Source organism: Neolamprologus multifasciatus, chromosome 13 (assembly GCF_963576455.1).
Source record: "Neolamprologus multifasciatus chromosome 13, fNeoMul1.2, whole genome shotgun sequence".
In the NCBI taxonomy this organism is placed as follows: Eukaryota; Metazoa; Chordata; class Actinopteri; order Cichliformes; family Cichlidae; genus Neolamprologus; species Neolamprologus multifasciatus.
The window spans coordinates 2,048,610-2,074,034 of NC_140451.1; the positions used below are offsets into that span (position 1 = coordinate 2,048,610).

General features: G+C 41.0%; 1 protein-coding gene across 1 annotated transcript; it reads left to right on the forward strand.

Moving 5' to 3' along the window:
- The first annotated feature begins 677 nt into the window (after positions 1–677).
- On the forward strand, positions 678–24,065 carry LOC146504776 (protein NLRC3-like). Its single transcript, XM_085183674.1, has 9 exons — positions 678–784; positions 4,664–4,799; positions 5,119–5,250; positions 7,859–7,990; positions 9,625–9,756; positions 10,246–10,377; positions 12,329–12,570; positions 12,675–14,466; positions 23,888–24,065. Exons 2-9 carry the CDS (start codon positions 4,690–4,692, stop codon positions 24,063–24,065), a joined length of 2,850 nt encoding a protein of 949 aa, XP_085039800.1. The 5' UTR covers positions 678–784; positions 4,664–4,689.
- The last annotated feature ends 1,360 nt before the right edge of the window (positions 24,066–25,425 follow it).

Genomic DNA, 25,425 nt, shown 5'->3' on the forward strand with positions numbered 1-25,425 from the left:
TCCTTTCTCAGGGTTATACTTCCTGTATCTGTGGGTCTGAGTTTTTAATCAGAGGATGAACTTACAGCTTTCAGTCTGCTCTACAACCCACCACCTATCCACACGTCTTCTAAGTGACTGGAAATCAGTAAAACTTCTACCAGACTTTAGTAAATATTGCATTAAGATGAGCAGACAGATTTTAATCTCAGCATCGTGCACACAGATTTTTCAGGACACTGGAAGAGTTCCTGCCGTGGATTTAGATGTTAGTGTTGTGTGGATGATCCCATTCTGTGATCTTTGTGTTACTAACACTGATGCTTTTACACTTTAGGACCCTCGAGACCTCTGCTGCTCAGCCGTCCTGATCGCTGCCTCCACTTTAACCAGTGCCAGAGGCTGTAACCTCTGATCATTTCACCTGCACCGACAGTAAAACTCTTCTCCAGAACCAAACGTGCCATAAACCCATCACAGCTTCATCATCAGCTCAGTCTCAGCAACATGCAGACGACCGAGCAGCAGAAACTCTGCAGGGAACGTCTGAAGTCTGTTCTTCAGTTTTCCAGCTCACTGTTTGTTGAACATGAGACAGAAAAATAACTTCACCTTTAATGTGAAACTTTTATCGCCTGTGACATGTTTGCAGGAAGCCTTCGTGCTGTGATTTAGTGTCACAGCCATAAATATCACACAAGGTAAAAACTACAAGTCCCAGCATCCTCTGTGTTTAGGGAGGAGCAGTGAAAGTGAAAGTGTTGATCCTCAGAGCAGCAGGAGGAGGAAGGTGGAGCTGAGGCAGGTGAGCGTTAACATGAATATGTTTCTTCTTATGACAAAATAATTCCACGCTGTTCGTGTCTGTGGGTGAAATGTGAGGCCGGTCGGCTCCTCTCAGCACTTTCCGTCCACTCCGTTGATTTCCTGTAAGTAGAGAGCAAGTGAAGCGAAGTGCGCAGTTTAGCTGAGCCTCCATTTAGTGTTAGAGAGCAGGAGGAGAGTGAGAGCTGTGCTGAGGCAGGTGAGTGTTAACACCGCTCTGACATTACTGTGTCTCTGTGGCGGGAACAACAGGCTCCGTCAGTGGAGGCAAAAATAATCAGACTTTGGTTTTTCAAAGGAAACTACTTTATGTCGGGAGAGGCCGCGCGCTCATTGGATAACGACTTGTCAATCTTGAGCGCGCAGGTTTACAGAAAGACCCGCCCTTATCCAGACGTCTTTAAAAACTAAAATGGCGACAGAAACTCTGAGTGGAGCTCAGGCTGACTTTATGAAAGTGCGACGTTTGAGCCACTTCCAGTTCTCAGTCCCGGCGTCCTGATCACCGAGGTTTCTGTTGCTCTGATATCTGATATTGATTATATCGGTAAACAGGCTGTAGGCAGAAACATCAGGTCTGATCTGAAAATCCCTTCAGAAACTTTGAGTTTTATGCCTGTGAGGCCGCACGCTGATTGGATAACCACCTGTCAGTCTCAGGGTATTAGCCAATGAGCGCGCAGATTCACAGTAACAGTAACCTTATCACGTCATTCTTTTAAACTAAAACATCGACACTAAAACTGTAACGTGTCCTGTGATCTATAAACACTCTGTGATGAATAATCTGAAGTCATTTTGAGCCTGACAGTAGTTTCCTGTCACAGAGCAGAAGCTGCAGGCAGTTTTTGGCACCTTTATATTTAATTTATTCCAAAATAAATCAATAAAGGTAGAAGTTTGCAGTTTGGTTTCATGAGCTCACTTCCTGCAGTGATCCTCAGCTTCTCTCCAAAGGAGCCGTAACATGTGGGCTCCTCACCATGATGATGATCCCAAACACATGTCAGCTGTGTCCCATTTCAGGGTCTGCACGCTTGAAGTACGCACACTACGCGTACTACGTACGGTGCGTACTATAAGTACGAGTGCGGAAGTGAGAGGCTTGTGAAATGGGACGGTCTAGCCTACGTCGCGCTGTTCAGGTTGCCTAGCAACCATGATACTAACCGCGAGACACGTTACATACAGCTTTGTGTGACAGAAATGAAGGAGAAAAACGTTTTGTTGGTCAATCATTTTTGTCATGACATCACTGTGATTAGTTGAGTATCTGAGGCTGAGACCACAGGACTGTAAAACATGATTGTTGGGCTTCATTTCTGTACTGAACAGTCATTTAAGATTAGCTAGTAAATAACAATTAGCTGATGTTGTTCATGAGACTAAAGTCATCTCACTGTGTAAATATAATATGGCCAATATTATAGTATTGTCAGATTATTATGATATATATATATATATATATATATATATATACACACACACACACACACATACAGTGGGGCAAAAAAGTATTTAGTCAGCCACCGATTGTGCAAGTTCCCCCACTTAAAATGATGACAGAGGTCAGTAATTTGCACCAGAGGTACACTTCAACTGTGAGAGACAGAATGTGAAAAAAAAATCCATGAATTCACATGGTAGGATTTGTAAAGAATTTATTCGTAAATCAGGGTGGAAAATAAGTATTTGGTCAATAACAAAAATACAACTCAATACTTTGTAACATAACCTTTGTTGGCAATAACAGAGGTCAAACGTTTACTATAGGTCTTTACCAGGTTTGCACACACAGTAGCTGGTATTTTGGCCCATTCCTCCATGCAGATCTTCTCAAGAGCAGTGATGTTTTGGGGCTGTCGCCGAGCAACACGGACTTTCAACTCCCGCCACAGATTTTCTATGGGGTTGAGGTCTGGAGACTGGCTAGGCCACTCCAGGACTTTCAAATGCTTCTTACGGAGCCACTCCTTTGTTGCCCGGGCGGTGTGTTTTGGATCATTGTCATGTTGGAAGACCCAGCCTCGTTTCATCTTCAAAGTTCTCACTGATGGAAGGAGGTTTTGGCTCAAAATCTCACGATACTTGGCCCCATTCATTCTGTCCTTAACACGGATCAGTCGTCCTGTCCCCTTGGCAGAAAAACAGCCCCATAGCATGATGTTTCCACCCCCATGCTTCACAGTAGGTATGGTGTTCTTGGGATGCAACTCAGTATTCTTCTTCCTCCAAACACGACGAGCTGAGTTTATACCAAAAAGTTCTACTTTGGTTTCATCTGACCACATGACATTCTCCCAATCCTCTGCTGTATCATCCATGTGCTCTCTGGCAAACTTCAGACGGGCCTGGACATGCACTGACTTCAGCAGCGGAACACGTCTGGCACTGCGGGATTTGATTCCCTGCCGTTGTAGTGTGTTACTGATGGTGACCTTTGTTACTTTGGTCCCAGCTCTCTGCAGGTCATTCACCAGGTCCCCCCATGTGGTTCTGGGATCTTTGCTCACCGTTCTCATGATCATTTTGACCCCACGGGATGAGATCTTGCGTGGAGCCCCAGATCGAGGGAGATTATCAGTGGTCTTGTATGTCTTCCATTTTCTGATGATTGCTCCCACAGTTGATTTTTTCACACCAAGCTGCTTGCCTATTGTAGATTCACTCTTCCCAGTCTGGTGCAGGTCTACAATTCTTTTCCTGGTGTCCTTCGAAAGCTCTTTGGTCTTGGCCATGGCGGAGTTTGGAGTCTGACTGGTTGAGGCTGTGGACAGGTGTCTTTTATACAGATGATGAGGTCAAACAGGTGCCATTCATACAGGTAACGAGTGGGGGACAGAGAAGCTTCTTACAGAAGACGTTACAGGTCTGTGAGAGCCAGGGATTTTTCTTGTTTGAGGTGACCAAATACTTATTTTCCACCCTGATTTACGAATAAATTCTTTACAAATCCTACCATGTGAATTCATGGATTTTTTTTTCACATTCTGTCTCTCACAGTTGAAGTGTACCTCTGGTGCAAATTACTGACCTCTGTCATCATTTTAAGTGGGGGAACTTGCACAATCGGTGGCTGACTAAATACTTTTTTGCCCCACTGTATATATATATATATATATATATATATATATATATATATATATATATATATATATATATATCTGACTTTCAGCTTGTTGTGTTTGTGGATATATGACTGACTTTAATTATCCATAAAATCATCAGATTCTCTGTAAGATTAAGGTCGACTATATGTATATTTAGAAGTAGAGGCTTTAAAACCAAGTTAATGCTGTAAGTACAAACATCACTAATGTCACATAACTTTGCCGTCATGTGGCCAACAGCAATGTTTTAATGTTCTTAGTCATTAAACATTCGCACATAAATAAGTGACGTCATATTCAGTACTTACTTCACTCTTCGGCCGCTCCCTTCTGCCGTATTTGGCAAAATTATCCACACCCACCTCCGCGCTATGAATTGTGGGATATATGGGACCATGAAGCGTGCACCGGACCACGCTTGATATTTGGGGAAATCGACGGCGCATTTGGAGTATGCGTTTGAAGTACACTTCGAATTGGGACAGCCGTCGTCGCGTGGTGGTGACGTAACCGCACTTAAAATGCGTACTTCAAGCGTGCATACCCTGAAATGGGACACAGCGTGAGTTCCTTCATCCACCTGATCATGTACTTATTAAATAATGTGATGGTTTTGGTGTTTTTTTAAAGACTTTGAGCCTCTAAAATAACCGGTTTGGACTTTAGGGCCAAAGCTCCAACATTAGAAATCCGTCAGTGTGATGCTTCCAGTACAACAGCACCTCTGAGTGTGTGTGTTTACCTCTCAGACTAACTCCACCCTGACATCAAGAAGATGGAGGAAGAGGATGGAGCAACATCTGCAGCATCCAGCCGTTTGTCTGTGAGGAGTGACGGGGTTACACAAACACCTCCACCTTACAGTCATGGACCTGCAGCAACAATGTAAGAACACTACTAACTTTATTAGTCATTTCAACATAACCACGACAGAATCATTGATCTGTGATTGGTTCAAACTGTTTGATCTGAGTTTGATTTTTATTGACTTGTTTTCTTGCTAAGATCTGAACTGAAGTGAAGTCAGTGCAGCAGAATCAGAGAGAAGAGCTGAGAACAAACTGAGTTCATTCAGAGACAGAAAAACTGGCTGATGATTGGCTGACCTGTCAGCGTTATGAAGCAGACACAATATCACAGAGGGATCAGCTGATCATATGGCTGTCAGAGAGAACTGATCAGTTTTTGATGTTTGTGTTTGCAGAGGTCAGAGGTCACAGTCTCCAGTACCCAGCTGTGCGTCTGTGAGGAGTGACTGTTCCAGAGACAGACCTCCAGGCTTCAGTGATGAACCTGCACCAACAGTGAACTTCAATCATGGACCTCAGCTGACCATGTAAGAGATCTGCTGACTCTCAGAGTTCAAAGGTTGTTGCATAATATGCAGAATATCATTCCATTCAGTTGTTTGAAAAGGAGCAGGCAGAAGTATATCCTCATTTAGCCCTATGCCCACAGGTTGACGTTGTTGCGAAATCAGTTTTACCCCGGTTCTTTTATTCGTTGAAACTTCCAGAGACGGCACCGGAACTCAGTAGTTATTTCACAAAACTTTTATTCATCTTGATTCATCTTCATTTAAGCATGCACTTCTAGAAGGGAAGACGAGGCCGATGTCCCTCTGCAAAATCTTCACCCCTTTGTCTGTGAAACACAGTTTTGTAGGGGAGACCCTATCATAAACCCCCCCACGGTGTGCTGCAAACTCTGTGTCTGCGTCTATGTGCACGAGCACGTGAGGGCCTACATGTGCACGTTCCCGCGTGTCTATATGAGTGCTTGTGAGTGACTGTGTACACATACCTGTATGTATGTGTGTGCACGTGAGTGAGTGTGCGTAACAGTTAAAACACTGTGGGTGTAGGTGACTCCCTGCCGGTCATAAAAACCCATCTCCCTTCCAGACCACAGTTATCCAGTTACAGTTCCAAGCTTCTTATAAAATACACTGCTGCTCGTCATCTCCGCTCACAGACTCAGAGTCTCTTAGTTGTTCCCCGTACACGACTGAAGACAAAAGGGGGCGGAGCCTTTCAGTCTGTTGCACCAAGGCTGTGGAACAGTTTGCCACTACAATTACGTTTGCTTGACTCTGTGGGTTCTTTCAAAAAACAGCTAAAAACCCTTCTGTTCAAACAAGCCTTTCGTTGATCTACATATTTTATATTTTCACATTATTTATATTTGATCTTTTACATTGTATATAATGTTTATTGATTTTACTGTTTATTTTAATATTTGTGTACAGCGCTTTGTGATTGTCTGTCTGCGAAAAGCGCTTAATAAATAAAGTTTACTTACTTACTTACTTACTTACAAATTTTGAGACCCCACCCAGATATCCTCTGGGGAATTTCCACTCAGCATTAACTCCTCTTTGTCTTACTTTCACAGTTCAACTGGGGGAGGGGTCTCCTACAATCTACTCCTAAGTTCATGACACAGTCAGGCCTTTATCACATTGAGGGCAGTGTCAGTGTCTCTACAATAATTCTACATTCTATGTTAACACATTTCTAAACTCTAAAATAAGCTAAACATTCCTACAGGTCCCCCTTTTTATCTGCCCTAAGGCAGATAAAACTACACTAAATCTTTCACCATAATGTTTTCATACTGTGACTCCCCATTTCCCAAAAGTGGCATCCTGGTGTCTGCCTTTGTATCAGATTCTCCCACAGCACGATTGATGAGTCTTACGAACAAGGCTCTGATACAAGGCACGCAACAACACCCACACGTCGCTAATATTGCAGTAAAAACAGACAAAGAAACCATAATTGACATAATGAAACCTTTCCATTGCCCAAAGACAGGTCATCCACGCTTCCAGCGGGTTATCCACTCCCGAATGCTCATGCATTGTGATGGACAACGTCTTTAGGCCTTCCAGAACTCGGGTCACAAAGCCGTCGGGAACTGTGTTATTTGGAATAAAAGTACAATACATATCCCCAAACATTGCGCAAACGCCCCCTTTTTCTCCCAACAACATATCTAACGTCATCCGATTTTGTACTGCCATTAAAGATGTTGGACCCAACTGTTCAGCAAGCCCTTACATTTAATGACAGCACAAAGATCAAATGTATACGAGATTGTGGACCCTTTAACGTAGTCCAACTCTATACCGCCATAATAATCAAAACACTCATCTGATTTACCTGTTTCACTACGTTTGGTTCGCTTCACCGTGGCCTGTCATGGTGGAGTCGCCGGAATGGATTCAGATCTGTCTCTGGGCAATTCACTTATAAGAAAAATCACAGTTACAATAACAACAGTCACACCTAACACTACCGTTTCTCTCCAATTCCCCCTCAACCAGCCTAGAGAAGTTGACATGAGTTAAATGTAGATGAAAGGCTCGTCTGTTTACATCTCTCCCTCGCAGAAGGCTTCTCTGCAGATGATCAAATCTGCATGGCAAAGTGACACACTTTAGGTGATCTTCATCCTTGGGAAAAGTGGTATCAACTATTTCCCAGCCTCCTAGCATTTGTGCTGTTTACAGAATCACAATTCCATCGCAATCCATCAAGCAGTGCAGCTTACCAAAGTTGTACTAAAAAATTTTTTAACAGATTTCTGCCAAAATCGGTTTGAGGTCAGTAAGCACAACCAGAATTCATACATAAGACACACTCTCGATTTTTGAGAAAATTAAATGATTTTAAGTCCTTATAGTGTGGAAAATACGTTATACAGAAGAAAAGAATATATCGTGATATATATCGTTACTGCACATGCTGTACATGAATTTTAGGCCATATCGCCCAGCCCTACTCATATTCAACTAAAACTATATTTAAATTTACTAATTTGCAACACAAAATAAACATCACTTTGATTACATACATCATTTGGGATTCAAACTCTGAAGCTCAATATTTTAGAGTTTTAGGGACTGATGTGTTATGAATGTAACATATGTGTGTTTGCAGAGGTCAGAGGTCACAGTCTCCAGTACCCAGCTGTGCGTCTGTGAGGAGTGACTGTTCCAGAGACAGACCTCCAGGCTTCAGTGATGAACCTGCACCAACAGTGAACTTCAATCATGGACCTCAGCTGACCATGTAAGAGATCTGCTGACTCTCAGAGTTCAAAGGTTGTTGCATAATATGCAGAATATCATTCCATTCAGTTGTTTGAAAAGGAGCAGGCAGAAGTATATCCTCATTTAGCCCTATGCCCACAGGTTGACGTTGTTGCGAAATCAGTTTTACCCCGGTTCTTTTATTCGTTGAAACTTCCAGAGACGGCACCGGAACTCAGTAGTTATTTCACAAAACTTTTATTCATCTTGATTCATCTTCATTTAAGCATGCACTTCTAGAAGGGAAGACGAGGCCGATGTCCCTCTGCAAAATCTTCACCCCTTTGTCTGTGAAACACAGTTTTGTAGGGGAGACCCTATCATAAACCCCCCCACGGTGTGCTGCAAACTCTGTGTCTGCGTCTATGTGCACGAGCACGTGAATGCCTGTGTGTGCGTACCTGTATGTATGTGTGAGTGTAACAGTTAAAGCACTTTGTGTGTGTGTGTGTGTGTCTCTGTGTATGTGACTCCCTGCCGGTCATAAAACCCATCTCCCTTCCAGACCACAGTTATCCAGTTACAAATGTTGAGACCTTTCACAGTTCAACTGGGGGAGGGGTCTCCTACAATCTACTCCTAAGTTCATGACACAGTCAGGCCTTTATTACATTGAGGGCAGTGTCAGTGTCTCTACAATAATTCTACATTCTATGTTAACACATTTCTAAACTCTAAAATAAGTTAAACATTCCTACAACGTCTTAATCCTTTCCTCATCATTCGATCGAAATTTGAACAAAAACTTATACAATGCCTTCAACTTAGAACATAACATGACAAAAAATCACGTAGCACAACATTATATACCAGGTAGACCTACTTCAGTAACCCTGCAAACACCACTGCTGTTTAGTTTTGTCTTCATTTATGTTGGAAGTGATAGCAGAGCTGTACGTTTGAATTAGTTTCAAAAATCTCTCAGTCAGAACATGGTATGTCATGTTTAGGTGGAAACTAGCGAGCTAACTTCCTGTTAACTTCTAACTCTGTTAAATGTCATAAATTCCGTTTTCATGGATGTTAAACTTAATTGTTACACCTGATAAAGCAGCAACGCTGAGGATTTTATTAAAGATGAAAGAATTTAGACAGTTTTTCAACTCTCAGTGTTGGTTTGACTTTGGGACCTGAAGATGACGGAGTTTTGGACCCAGATTACTCCGCGAAGCTCCTCACTACGGCAGCCGTAATGCTCTGGTCCATAAGCAGTGCAGCTTACCAAAGTTGTACTAAAACATTTTTAACAGATTTCTGCCAAAATCGGTTTGAGGTCAGTAAGCACAACCAGAATTCATACATAAGGCACACTCTCGATTTTTGAGAAAATTAAAGGATTTTAAGTGTGGAAAATACGTTATACAGAAGAAAAGAATATATCGTGATATATATCGTTACCGCACATGCTTCAAATTATATTGCAATATTGATTTTAGGCCATATCGCCCAGCCCTACTCATATTCAACTAAAACTATATTTAAATTTACTAATTTGCAACACAAAATAAACATCACTTTGATTACATACAGCATTTGGGATTCAAACTCTGAAGCTCAATATTTTAGAGTTTTAGGGACTGATGTGTTATGAATGTAACATATGTGTGTTTGCAGAGGTCAGAGGTCACAGTCTCCAGTACCCAGCTGTGCGTCTTTGACGAGTGACTGTTCCAAAGACAGACCTCCAGGCTTCAGTAATGAACCTGCACCAACAGTGAACTTCAATCATGGACCTCAGCTGACCATGTAAGAGAGCTCCTGACTGTAATTCTAACACTGACTTCATAAATTATTCCTAACAGTGGTCTGTGTATGATAATGCTAGTTTTGGGTTTATATTCCAACTGATGCAAATGCATCTACTTTGCCCTCCGTCTGTCATTTTGGACAAAGACGTGCAATGAAACTCAGAACGACGACGTATCGGCTTGTTCCATTCTCCAAAGTGTACAGTGAAACTCAGACAAGCCTGACACAATACGAGAGCCCCAGACTGTTCACATTCAAAGTAAAAGTTGCGTTTTAAAAAGGGTTTTATTTATTTTGAGTATGCACTTTGCATTGTACATGTTGTCATGACAACAAAAACTGTATGTAAACTCCTACAAAGTAGTCTCCTTAAAAGACATTTTGAATGCAGCGGTGAATGAGCAGTACTGTGCTGCTTTTATGGCTTTTGTGGTATACTTTATCAGTAATTGATGTGATATGAATGTAATCTGTGTGTGTTTGCAGGGGTCAGAGGTCACAGTCTCCAGTACCCAGCTGTGCGTCTGTGAGGAGTGACTGTTCCAGAGACAGACCTCCAGGCTTCAGTAATGAACCTGTACCAACAGTGAACTTCAATCATGGACCTCAACTGACCATGCAAGAGATCTGCTGACTCATTTATGGGTGTTTGAAATTTTGTGAGCACTTTATTATGATTTTTAAAATATATATATTTCTGCATAAATGTGATGTAAAACATAAATGACACAAAGATGACCCAGTTTCACAAACGAGAGAAGAAAATTGGAATTGGTTATTACTTTTCTTAGAAAAAGCATGACACAACCGGAGGCCCAGACTGTTCACCTTTAAAGTAGAAGTTGCACTTTCTAAGTTGATCTTTAATATTTAAAAAGTGTTTTATTTTTAGTATTTTTAGTTGCTTGTATTTTTATGAGAACTTGTGTGTGTAAGTGTGTCTGTGCATGAATCAAACAGAATTGTGAGGATGTGACACAAATCTGTAGTATCAGTCTGTGAATCATCTTTCCGTTTCTGACAGCCCAGAACAGATACAACTAACATAAGCTTTGAATTTAGTGACGAGGAACAGAACAGCACTGTGTGTAACTTTTATGCTATTTGGCTTTGTTTTGGTGTATTTGTGTCAGAACATCAGAAAAATGATTCCATCACATTTTAAATGAAAGTATCAGGATAATAATCTGAACTGAGTCATCAGAAATAGAAAGATGGTCTCAACAGGCCACTTAGCTGATCTCCAAAGAAAGAAGAAGATTGAAGAGTCCGAGGCTGTTTATTTGTCACAGGCATCGTCATACACGTACAACACAGTGAAATGTGCTGAGCTGCTCCTGTGACTGGACAAAACATTAGAAACAATCATTAAATGAAATAATGAAACATTGTGCAGATGTAATGTTAAAGTGCTTTGTGCCACATTAGCACAGCATGTACTGACAGAGCAGTGCAAGCAGAACAAAGCAAATGAGCAACGTGATGTAAACAGAGTAACTGAACAGAGTGAGCAGAGTAATATCAGCACTAATGAAGCAGCAGGATCAGTGTAGCAGCGTGTGATGTCATAATGAATCAGATATGATCTGAAATATGACAGTGAGACAAGAACATGATGTAAGGTCTTGTTTAAACCCTGATGGTGATGCTATGAGGGGAGCATGTTCTGATTTAGTACTTGGATGGTCTAAGGATAGAAGCTCCTCTCTGTTTGTGTCCTGATGGTGCAGAACCTTCTGCCTGATTGTAGAAGGAGCTGAAGCCAGCATCATCCCAGAGGTGAAGCTCCTCTGTGTGCAGACCTGAGGTCAGATTCCTCCAGGCTGATGTTCAGGATCTACAGAAACGTGTGGTTGTAGTTATTGCTGCACTGTGTGCTGACAGCAGATACTCAGAACAAAGCGCTGCACACGTGTTCTTTACAAACATCTGTACATATCAAATATGGATTATGGCAGTGAATGAACACGTTTCTGTCATTTGTTTCATTGGCTTCTTTTTTCTGCCTGTGTTCATGTGATTAATGTCTAACACATAAACAGGTTTGTAATCAAACATCACATCATCAGGGAGGCATCATGAAACAAAGTTACTGCTGGAGGCTGAACTCAATTTGGTGGCAATGTTCAAAAATATCACTCAGATCATTTCAAAGCTTTTAGTTCTTCTTCTTCACTTCTGTAAAATAATAGAAAGAAAATCATAACCCAGAAGTTCACTTCCTGATGACTGAACTCTTTCAAAATAAAGCTGAAAGCTCTGAATGTGACACCGCTGCCCCACGACAGTTTTTAGAGGAGGTCAAAGGTCAGTTCAAAGTGATGGATCCCAAACTTCCAGTACATCCAGTGAAGGACATAATCAGCTCTGTGATGAAGGCTTTTACTGTGGAGTTTGTAGGCTGATCACTCTGTGTTTAATAAGACAGGAAACTTGAACTGAACTCAAACACAAGTTTCTCCACTCTGACTTTTCTCTGTGACCATCAGAGCTTCTGCACAGTGTCATCAAATCTGGATGTTTGTCACTGACAGTCAAGGATTTTAGTGATAAAGAAATGTGTTCACAGAGGGAGGAAGAGGAAGAGGAGTGGTGTCTGTGAGGAGGAGCAGCTGTCCTGCTGTGCTTTGTGTCAGGACGTCCTGAAGGATCCAGTCTCTACACGCTGTGGACACTGGTTCTGCAGACAGTGCATCTCCTCATACTGGGACCAGTCTGCTTCATCAGGAGACTCGTCCTGTCCCCAGTGTGGAGAAAGATCCAGAAGCAGAGCTGGACTGCAGACAGCCAGTCAGAGCAGCTGTGTACAAAGTAAGACTGAACATCTGTCTGCTGATGGACTCATTTCTGAAAACTGGACTTCTTGTTGTTGTTCAGACATTGAAGAGTTTTCTTTCTGTTTTTCTTTCTTTCAGCAGATGTTGGTCTGCAGGAGGTTTTAGATGAACATAAGATCAGTCTGAGGAGGAGATGTGAACGTGTGACTGAAGGAAGTGATGAAACAGGAAGTAGAACCCTCCTCAACAGGATCTACACTGAGCTCTACATCACAGAGGGACAGAGTGAAGAGGTTCATACCCAACATGAGGTGAGGCAGCTGGAGACAGCTTCCAAGACGGACGCCCTCCATGACGCTCCAATCAGGTGCCAGGACATCTTTAAAGCCTTACCTGACCAACAGAGACCCATCAGAGTGGTTCTGACCAACGGCGTGGCTGGTGTTGGAAAAACCTTCTCAGTGCAGAAGTTCACTCTGGACTGGGCAGAGGGCTTGGAGAACCAACATGTCAGTGTGGTGGTTCTGCTTTCATTCAGGGAGCTGAACCTGATCAGAGATGAGCAGTACAGTCTTCTGGAGCTGCTCCATGTTTTCCATCCAACACTACAGAAGGTCACAGCAGAGAAGCTGGCTGTCTCTCAGCTTTTGTTCATCTTTGACGGCCTGGATGAAAGCAGACTTTCATTGGATTTCACCAACAGGAAGCTGCTGTCTGACGTCACACAGAAGTCATCAGTCAGCCAGCTGCTGACAAACCTCATCCAGGGGAATCTGCTTCCCTCGGCTCTCGTCTGGATAACTTCCCGACCCGCAGCAGCCTATCAGATCCCTCTTACATGTGTTGACAGGGTAACAGAAGTACGAGGCTTCACTGACGCCCAGAAGGAGGAGTACTTCAGGAGGAGATTCAGTGATGAAGAGCTGTCCAGCAGAATCATCTCCCACATGAAGACATCCAGGAGCCTCCACATCATGTGTAGAATCCCAGTCTTCTGCTGGATCACTGCTACAGTTCTGGAGCACATGTTGACTACAGAGCAGAGAGGAGTGCTGCCGAAGACCCTGACTGACATGTACTCACACTTCCTGCTGGTTCAGACAAAGAGGAAGAAGATCAAGTACCACGAGGGACATGAGACGAGTCCACAGGAGCTGACGGAGGCTGACAGGAAAGTTCTTCTGAAGCTGGGGAGGCTGGCGTTTGAACATCTGGAGAAAGGAAACATCATGTTCTACCAAGAAGACCTGGAGCAGTGTGGTCTGGATGTGACAGAGGCCTCGGTGTACTCAGGAGTTTGTACAGAGATCTTCAAAAGAGAGTGTGTGATCTTCCAGAAACCAGTCTACTGCTTTGTTCATCTGAGCATCCAGGAGTTTCTGGCTGCAGTCTACATGTTCCACTGTCACACCAACTGGAAGAAAGATGAGCTGAGGAACTTCCTGGGAAAAAAATATGAGGAGTCATCTCTGGATGATTTTCTGAAGCAAGCCATGAAGAATTCCCTCCAGAGTAAAAATGGCCACCTGGACCTGTTTGTTCGCTTCCTTCATGGCCTCTGTCTGGAGTCCAACCAGAGACTCTTAGGAGGTCTGCTGGGTCAGAAAGAGATCAGTCCAGAAACCATCCAGAGAGTCATCAACAACCTGAAGAATAACAAGAAGTTTAAATCCTCTCCTGACAGAAGCATCAACATCTTCCACTGTCTGATGGAGATGAACGACCTCTCAGTACATCAGTACATCCAAGAGTTCCTGAAGTCAGAGAACAGATCAGAGAAGAACCTCACTATGATCCAGTGCTCAGCTCTGGCCCTCATGCTGCAGATGTCAGAGGAGGTTCTGGATGAGTTTGACTTGCAGAAGTACAACACAACAGCAGAGGGACGACTGAGACTGATTCCAGCTGTGAGGAACTACAGAAAGGCTCGGTGAGTCCAAGATTTGTTTTTTAGAAGTACACCAGGGTTGCTGTAGGTCATTAAAAAGTCTGACATTAAAATCAGGGAAAATAACAGATTTCACGTCATATTTCTAAATAAATTTGCTGTTAGTATTATTTTGTATATGAATACATAGAGTAGCCACTAAGATACATTTTCTAAATATTTTTTTCCATGGGTTTAATTTAAATTTCGAGTGTTTTTTTTTTTTTTAGGATGTAGTAATGTGGATTAAGTCACTGTTAACCTCTTTGACCCTTTCACACATAGTGGTCACTACTAGGGGTGGGTTTTGATTATCTGATTCTGAAGCTGTTAGTTTTATCTCTCTCCAAACAATATTGACCGAACCAGCAGCAAAAGAAGATCCAAACTAGCTTCACATAAACATCGTCATGGATTCACTCTGACTTTTGCTGTTTTGCTTCCACCACAATAAAATCACACTTCATGCACAGCTCTCTCTCTCTCTGTCTCTCTCTCTGTCTCTCTCTCTCTCTCTGTACTTCAACAACAGTTTCCCGTCTAAAAATCTTTTTTCTGCATTATTCGATTGCTTGTTACGCACAAGTCTACCGTTGTTTACAGCGCTGTCGGCCGCTGTTTTTGTCCTTTTACTTACTTCCGAAAACAAAGCCTCATTTCTGCTGTTCAATACTGATGAAATGTAAACTTTTTAAATTTATGCAAAATTGCAAATGCTCAGCTGTGTCTCTAATCAAACCTCTGTAACTTCGCTCTGCTTCACTTCAGCAGCATCAGGTAATGTTCAGATGTTGATTCATGGTTTTCTTTTGTTTTTGTTCTACTGCAGAATTTTTTTAAGGTCATCTGCTATAAAATCCCAGGCCAGGAAAATCTCCTTCATGTTTTTCTGTGTTTTATCCTCAGTTACTTTGACACAAAGGCATCTGCTGTGATGCTCACACCTCTGATGAAGTCTTGCAAGTGTCAGCTTTCTTTTTATAGAAATAAAAATATGGAAATGTACTGATCTGAATTATAATATTTCTGACCTTGTGAATCGGAATTGAATCAATTCTAGAAATCAGTGACGATACCCAGCCCTAGTCACTACAGTTACAGCAAGTCAAAGCCTGTTTTCCTGTATTTGTGTCAGTGTTGATGGTATACTTGCACATAAACCACTACATTGGACACTGATGTGTCCCTCCATACCCTGCCACTCACTTTTTAGATTTTTAAATAATTTATTTGTATTACACTGCTGGACATAAGTATTTGAACACCTGAGAAAATCAGTGTTAATATGAAGGCAATCCCAAAAGTAAGGTCAGTTATTTTAGAAATACAGACAACTGTATTTTCCATAATAATGACATAATTTTAAAGCTTGAAGACTTTTTTTATTTTTCTACATAATCGCCATTTTGGTCAATGCATTTTCTACAAAAATGCATTGACCTCTGAGTGTTTGTAAAGCATTCCCATGTTAAGCTTAACAACCGATATATGGAGCGACTGCCTCTCTCTCTCTCCTGCTGCTACTTCAATGTGAAACTGATCAATGATCAGCTGATCGTCTCTCTTGTTTGTTTTTGGTCCACTTTGCACCAGAAAGAGGAAACCAGCGGCTGAACAACAACAGCACGTTTAAGCTTGATAAGCTGTTGTTAGAATTTATTTAATATTACTTTCTACACCAGGATCTTTTTCTACACAGCTGACGTAACTGTGCAGGGGCGGATCTAGCAAAGTTTAGCCAGGGGGGCCGATAGGGCATGAACAGGGAAAAGGGGGCACAAAGACATACTTTTCTTTCTTATTCTCATTTAAAATGTCGAGCTTTTAATAAATAATTATCTGAATCTTACACCCAAAGTTTTAATCTGATGTAAAATGCATAGAAGTCCATTACTGTATATAGTAACTATTAAGTCTAATATACCCTAGTAAGCTATAGTACTTTTTCCTTTGGGAAGATACCATCTGTGCAGTCTGCAGTTCTGTTGAAGAAAGATGTTGAATCTATTTAAATATTGTAGAAAAATAATTGATTTCTGTGCATTTTTTTTCACACTGCATCAAATTAAAGTTGATTACGTCAATTAAGCATCATGAGGTGGAGGGAGGGGGGTTCCCTATTTATGTTTTTGCTGGGAGTTTTAGAGCACTATTAGTTGGGTTGCTTACTCTTTAAAATACCAGAATAGGGAGGATGGAGCAGGTTTAAGTTTATTAGATTGATCAGTTTTGCTGAACTATGAAATATTTTGGATGCAGTGCTTTGTTTTGTTTTTGCATACAGGTATAACAGAATAGCTTTAGTGTTGTTTATTTAAACTTGAGTATGAACTTATACAAAATGCAGCAAGATATAAAAAAAACAGTTTTATTGATTAAAAAACACTATATTGGATTCGTATCGGCAGATATCCAAATTTATGATATCGGTATCAGATATAAAAAAAGTGGTATCGTACCATCTCTAATGGATAGTCAAGAAAAATTGCAAACAGTGAAGGGGAAAGTGGGCATCCCTGCCTGGTGCCCCTCAGGAGACAGAAGCTGGAGGATGTTTGGTCATTTGTTTTGACACAAGCTGTTGGGGAATTATATAATATTTTTAACCAGTTTATGAAAGAGGATCCAAAACCAAATTTGTGTAAAGTTGCAAATAAAAATTTCTGGTTAACTCTCTCAAACGTTTTTTCTGCATCTAGAGATAATATTATGGTTTCAATGTTTTTACTGCATGAGTAGTCTATCAAATTAAGTAATCTACGTGTATTTGTTGATGAGTGCCTACCTTTTATGAAACCAGTTTGGTCAGGATGAATTAAGAGGGGGGTTATCTTCTCCAGTCTCTTTGAGAGAGCTTTGCAGATTATTTTGAGGTCTACATTTATAAGGGATATTGGACGGTAGCTTGAGGGAAATAAAGGGTCTTTGCCTGGTTTTAGCAGGAGACTAATGTTTGCAGAATTCATATTTGGTGGTACTCTGCCATTTTCCTTGATTTCCTGCAACGTTCTGTAGAAAACTGGTGCTAGAATCGTCCAGAATTCTTTGTAGAATTCTGCAGGAAAGCCGTCTGGACCTGGAGCCTTATTATTGGGCTACTTATCAGGGTTTCCTGGAGTTCACCTGATGTCAGTGGCAAATCCAGTGCCATTGCTTGACTGTCTAATAATTTTGGAAGAGTTACGTTGTCAAGAAACTGATCAATTTCATTTTCAGCCAGGTTTAGTTGTGGTGAATATAGAGTTTCATAGAAATCCCTAAAAATGTTGTTCATTCTTTCAGGGTCATATACAGTGTTCCCAGATCGTCGTTCATCGTTAACAGCACATATAGTTGTTTTTTCTTTCTTTCTTTTTAGCTGGTTAGTGTTAACCCCGATTCTTTTGTCCCCATGATAGAACAGAGAAAACCTGACTCATAGTGGTCAAAACATTTTATATTTCTTTTTATTCAATCATCTTCCGGAAGAGAGAGACCCCTACACAGCCCAAACGCCAGTTGCAGGATCTCTGCCCAATAATACACAAGCAGTTGTTTTTATAACATCAGGGTATTATTTATGACGGCCCCTCATGCGTCAAAGCAGATACATCACATGCATAAGTTTCAAAACCACAAATGTTCTGTTGACAACTTTGACAGGTTTGAAAAGAACATTCTCTCGTCTCCACGGCAGGTGCTTCCTGTTCATCTTCTGACTCTCGCTTATCTCTGGAACATCAGACGCACGTCCTACAACAAACTGTCACTTACGCAGGCACAAAATAGGTCTGAACTCTTACCTATAAATGAGTTTACCTACGGTGTGTGTGTGTGTGTGTGTGTGTGTGTGTGTCGACCTCAAATGCACTCTGTCTCACCTCGCCAACTAAACTCATGACCTCTCACCAGACAGAAGCCACTCTCATATGTGTACTGAAAGTATATATGTAATATATTGAATACATGTTTTAATCAAGTGCCACTACTCAAAGCTTAATAAAAAAGAATATAAATGAATAAAAGATAATAATGAATGACTTGGTTATTCAAATAGCCTCATCCAGACAGCTCCTCAAAATAACCACCAAAAAATGCACACTTTACAGAGGAAATAAAGACATTTTAGAGGTATACTTCTTGACTTATTCTGAGTCATCTGTTACCAAGCAAACTCAAACGCAGCAGGTTGCTCAATACACTCAGGCCTTTATTCAGGCCTATTTCTAGATTATATGTGATATATGTATTGTAAGCGTGCATGCAAATGTTAATATGTTATTATGATAACACATCTATGAAGCGCCTTTAGGCGACTTTTGTTGTGATTTGGCGCTATATAAATAAAATTGAATTGAATTGAATTGAATAACACCTGTAATACAAATTATAACATAATGCCAACAGCTTCAATAAATGCTTTGATGAAATGATGATTAATGCAATGATAAAGATGATGGTTATGAATAGTAGCAGTATAATAATTTCTTTAATTCCACATTAGCTAGAAATCGACCAGATTTGTTACCGTGTTCAAAATTCTGCAAGTGAAGTCTTTGTACTCCGCGAGGCTCCTTACTATGGCAGACGTAATGCTCCGACAGTCCATCAAGCAGTGCGGCTTTGTAGCTTACCAAAGATTTCTGCACGCCGTGTATTACATAAAATCGGTTTGAGGTCAGTAAACACAACCAGAATCAGGGCTCTAGACTAACTTTTTGCCATGGGCGCACCGGTACGCCTAACTTTAAAAAGTTAGGCGCAAACAAATTTTTCAACCCCATCGCTTAACACCGCAGTTTTACATGTGCACTTTTGCACTTTGTCAATATTGTAGAAAATGTTAAACTCAATCATCATCTCGGCTCCTCTGACAACCTGTTTGCTGCTGTCTGTTGCTGAAAGGCATTGGGGAGAGGGGACACTTGGGCAGTGCATTTATCACGTATAATGTGTTTCCTGGATACACTGCTGCCTTTTCAGCATTCAAAGATTGATGGCACCGTGTCAGAGTATGAATTTCAGACAGATCAGGCCTTAACTTAACAAAAAAGTTATCAATAGTTCTTTTCTTATTACAGCTACATCCACTTCTCTCAGGCCTAGGCTGCTCACTAGGGCTGGGTATCATCACTGATTTCTATAATCCATTTGATTCCGGTTCTCAAAGTCCTGATTCGATTCAACTTAGCCTCAGACAGTCAGAAATATTATAATTCTGATCATTTATCAGTACTGATACACATGAGACTTCATCAGAATTGTGAGCATCACAGCAGATGCCTTTGTGTGAAAGTAACTGAGAATAAAACTGAAAAAGGAGATTTTTCTGGCCTGGCTTTTTATAGCAGATAACCTTAAAAATATTCTGCAATGTTCTGCATAATTTTAAAAAGTTTAAATTTCTTCAGTATTGAACAACAGAAAAAATAGGCTTTCTTGTCCGAGGTCATTTAAATGAAGAAAAGAAAAAGACAGCGCTGTAAACAACGGTAGACTGGTGGGTAATAAGCGAATGAATAATGCAGAAAACAGATTTGAGACGAGAAACTGTTCCTGAAGTACAGAGAGAGAGAGAGCTGTGCAGGAAGTGTGATTTTTATCGTGGTGGAAGGAAAACAGCAAAAGTTAGAGGGAATTCATGACGACATTGATCAAATGTGAAGCGTAGTTTGCTGCTTCTTTTGCTGCTGGCTCTGCGAATTTTGGTTGGAGAGAGACAAAACCTGCAGCTCATAATCAGCGCAAAAAAGACATAAACACAAAGCGGACCCGATGCATCAGAATCGCTAAGCTCCGACAGCATGCCCGTGTTCGGGCCGTCGGGTGAGAAAGCCAAGAAAGACAAAGCTGATTCTGATGCATCGGGTCCGCTCGTTGTTTACGTCTGTGTGGAGTCCGTGTACCTGCTCTCACTTAATGTTTGGTGGTTGTTGAAATAGTTTTATGAGCTTTAACCTAAGATTCTGGCGTTTCTGGCAAAATACATTTATATTTAAAAGTCGATTCAGGATTTAATGAATCGATATCGCTTTATTCAAGCTACTCACCTCTCTCTTCCACCTGCACTTTCAACTGGACCATGGCCGATCAGAGGTCCCGCCCCTGACTATCTCTGATTGGTTTAGACCACGATAGGGGCATAATGTGTGTCAGTTGTTGACCACACGGAAGGTTGCAGATTTTTTTTTTTTGTTACCCGAATATTTGGTCGCACTGGTGCGCACTCTAGAGCCCTGAGTATTCATACATAAGGCGCACTCTCAATTTTTGAGAAAATTAAAGTATTTTTAGGGTGGAAAATACGTTATACAGAAAAAAAAAAAGAATTACCGCACATGCTTCAAATTATACCGCGATATGGATTTTAGGTCACCCTATAAGGATGCAATAACAAAGTGCAAAATACACTACCAGATGAAACAGAGCACTAATTAATTGGCAATGCTAAATTAAACAAATAAGTTATTCATCGTAATTTGAATAAATTCAGACGCAAATATCAACTGGAAGATTATTCTGGTAATACAATAATATAAGTTAAGATTGCATATAGGTGCGATTGCGAAATACAGTGAATACTTTTTTTTTCCTTCTTTTCTTTTTTCCTTCTTTTTTCTTTTTTTTCTTTCTCTTTTCTCTTTTCTCTTTTCTTTTTTCTTCCATAATCAGTGGCTTATCTGACAGTGGCTGGTAATTATCTTTTATGTATAATCTAAATTAGGTATCTCCCAATAAGTGCCATGTAATTTTTCTAATGACATGTTAATCAACACAGGAAACCTTTAAAAACAAATAAATATGCAAACAAAATTTGATAACAATATATGTGCAGTATAGAATACAGTGGATACTACCTGATAAAAACACTAACTAGCTGGGAATGCCAGATTAAATAAATAAGTTTTTAATCATAGTTTAAAAGATTGAATAGATTCAGATGCGTGAATGTCAGCTGTAAGATTGTTCCAGAGGTTGGGTGTAGCAGTAGCAAAGGCACGGTCACCTCTGGTCTTCAGCCGGGACTAAGGTTGCAACGAGCAGCTGACCCAATGATGTTAGGGCTGTCCTTGGGGTATACAGGCTGAGGAGTTCAGTTAAGTAGCTAGGCGCAATATTATTTACCATATTTAACATTTACCATTATCATTTTTGGAAAGGAAAAAACAAACAACGACCGACATTACTGTACATGACTTGTGCGTAATAAGTGAATGAATAATGCAGAAAACAGAGATTTGAGACGGGAAACTGTTCTTGAATTACACTGAGAGAGAGAGAGCTGTGCAGGAAGTGTGATTTTATTGTGGTGGAAGCAAAACAGCAAAAGTCAGAGGGAATTCATGACGATGTTTATCAAATGTGAATCGTAGATTGACCTTTGCTACTGGTTCAGTCAATTTTGGTTGGCGTGACAAAACCTGCAGTATCAGAATCTGTAAGCTGTCGGGTTTCAGCCCTGACGGCGTCTGTGTCTGTGCCATCAGGTGAGAAAGCCGACACCTTACTGATTCTGATGCATCAGGTCTGTGCCTTGTGCTTACGTCTCTCTCTATCCGCCGGCACTTTCAAACGTAGGACTACAGGAATTTCTGGACTACGGCCAGTCAGAGAGGTCCCACTCCCGACTATCTCTTATTGGTTACCAAGATATGGGCATAATGTGTGTCTGTTGTTGACCACATTGAGACTTTCAGAGTTGCGGAGACTTTTGTGGCTGGTCACACTGGTGCTACGTAGGATTTTTTTTTTAGTCGCACCATTGAGAAATTTGATATAGCATGTGTGCATTCTCTGCTTCTGCACTACTATCTACACAATGTCATACACACACACAAGCATACCTACATACATGAAGTTACTTTTTGCATAATCTGCTGTCATTGTTGGACTTTTCATTTGCACTGTTCTGTCCTGTCTGGTGTTGCACTGTCTTTGTTTTGGTTTTTTGGGTGTTGTTTGGCAATTTTTCCACACTTGCACTTTACGTATTCCTGTGTTGATTGTCGGTTCTATGTAGCACCATGGTCTAACCATGACCTACCCCTGTGTGGTTCCTGTCGCTGAGATTACTACAATAAACCCATGCCTGCGGCTTCCTCGACATCATCAGAGAGGAGTAAACTTCCAGTACTTGCGGACGCTTCGGCGGGCCGATATTTCCACGTCCTTGACTTCACTAAAGATTAGCCTTGCTAACGTTAGTTCATTAGCTAACAAAACCTTTATTTTAAAGGACTTTTTTTACTTACCGGGATCTGGACCTTATGCTCCTAACGGAAACTTGGCTGAGAGCTCAAATGTTTTACTGAACTCTTACCTCCCGACTGTGATTATTTGAATCTGCTGAGGACGGGAAAACAGGGGAGTGGAGTTGCAGTTGTCCTCAGAAAGAAGCTAACATATAGACAACATTCAACAGACTTTTACTCAAGCGAAATCGAAATCCTACTTTTTGAATTGGGAAACCCACGCCCAACACTCGTTGGAGTAATATACAGACCCCCAAAATATAACAATTTTATTTGAGATTTTTCTAGTTTCTTAGCAGGAATCAACCCAAGTTATGATCAAATTTTAATTGGAGGTGATTTTAATATTCATGTATGCTGCTCCTCCAACCTGCTGGCTGAAGACCTTTTAAATTTGATAAACTCTTTCAGCCTCACCCAGCATGTACTGGATCCAACAAATGTACAGGGCCACATGTTGGACCTTGTGTTGTGTACTGGATTACCAATTTCTAATTTGTAAATAAGTGATGCGATCTTTTCTGACCATTGTCCATTAGTAGTCATAGGAGCTTGCAAAGAAAAGCGTCTGGACTTCTTTAAGTTGCTTGAAGACGTTTCACCTCTCATCCGAGAAGCTTCTTCAGTTCTAAGGTCGAATGGTGGAGAGTCCCAGATTTAAATCTGGGACTCCCCACCCCACTTTAATTACTACTTTGTACAGCACTTTGGTCAACTCTCTGTTGTTATTACATGTGCTTTATGAACAAATAAATGAAACTTGTTTCATTCAGCTGATTTGATGTTAACAAATCCAGCTATTAAAGAGATTCATGAGATGTAGCAACAGTCTACTGAGACTCACAAATGATTTGTACACATGGAAAATCCATGTTTTGGAATAAAGACTGTCATGTCAGAATGAACATTTGGAAAATTAATGTTGTGGAAGTCCTGCTGCTGTTCTTAACCATGCTCTCTGATTGGACATTATGGAAGCCTAAATGTGACACCATCTGCAGATTAAAGCCAGAGAGACTGAATCATTGTGTCATGTCAAACACAGTAAGAGGAGCTGAAGCACAGATGTGAAGAGCAGATGTTCATCAGATTATGATGTCACTCTGTTTTGTCTTCATATACATTCAGTCTGTGTTTATAATGCAGATTTTCTGCTTTTATAATAACACATTTTATATTTTCTATAATCATAGACTGGCTGATTGTGGACTCTCAGGGACTCACTGTGAAGTTGTGGCTTCAGCGCTCAAGTCCCACCCCTCCCATCTGACAGAGTTGGACATGAGTAACAACAAGCTGCAGGATTCAGGAGTGGAGCTTCTGCGTGCTGGACTGGAGAGTCCAAACTGTCGATTGGAGACTCTGAGGTGAGTTCACTGACTGCAGCTGCTGTTGTTTCCCTATATTTCATATTTCTATATTGCATATTCATATATTGTGTTAAAGCAGAGGAACACCGAGCAGCCTAACACAGGCCCAAACATAACAACAAAGCAGGAGTCAACTCTGTGAGAGGATTTCAAACAGAAGTTGGAGAAGAGAAAGGACTCTGTTGGAATGACTACAGAAAGAAGGCAGTTGAGACCAGTCCAAGTGTTTCCATGGAGCCCAGTCTAACATTCATTTAAACACTAACGTACAGAAGTGAACGGGAAAATGAACCCATAGTTTCAAATGTAGAAATAGTTTTCAGTTCATTTACAGAGTTCAATACAGTTCATGAGGAAATGTTCAAAACAGCAGCTGAGAAGAAATCTGCTTCACAAAGTTGGATCCAATTCTAATAGTTTGTGATGCACTTGAACGCAGCGTGAGCAGTTCACTGCCTAAACCCACATAGACTGTCAGTCTGGACTTTCCTTTATTTCTGTTGGCTGTCAGTGAGATTTCAGAGCAATCATAGACTGTGGGTCTGTGTATGAAGTTTAATTCATGTGCAGTTGTTGAAGTTGTAGAATGAGAAATGGCAGTTTTGGGGTATTTCCTGCTTCCATTGTCCTGCTTGTGCTGACGAAAATGTTTATTGACGTGTGAATTTATTCTTCAACGCTCAATTCTGCCTGAACAACGTGAAAACTTTGCTTTTCTTATTTTTGTGTAACACAATTTAACGCATTGAAGCATCGACTTGTTCCAACAATCAAAAGTCTGAGTTATGGAGTCTCGATACTACGATTCACCATGGCAACACGTAAATAAAGAGCAGAAGCTCCGTGTGAATCCAGAGGAGCAGGAACATGAATAATGACAGTAGATGTTTGTGTGAAAGTGCTGGAAGCAAATTTGTGTGTGATGTTCTTTCAGTGTTCAATTCAATTCAATTTTATTCATATAGCGCCAAATCACAACAACAGTCGCCTCAAGGCACTTTATATTGTACAGTAGATCCTAAAATAATAGATACAGAGAAAAACCCAACAGTCATATGACCCCCTATGAGCAAGCACTTTGGCAACAGTGCGAAGGAAAAACTCCCTTTAAACAGGAAGAAACCTCCGGCAGAACCAGGCTCAGGGAGGGGCGGGGCCATCTGCTGCGACCGGTTGGGGTGAGAGAAGGAAGACAGGATGAAAGACATGCTGTGGAAGAGAGACAGAGATTAATAACAGATATGATTCAGTGCAGAGAGGTCTATTAACACAGTGAGTGAGAAAGGTGACTGGAAAGGAAAAACTCAATGCATCATGGGAATCCCCCGGCAGTTTACGTCTATTGCAGCATAACTAAGGGA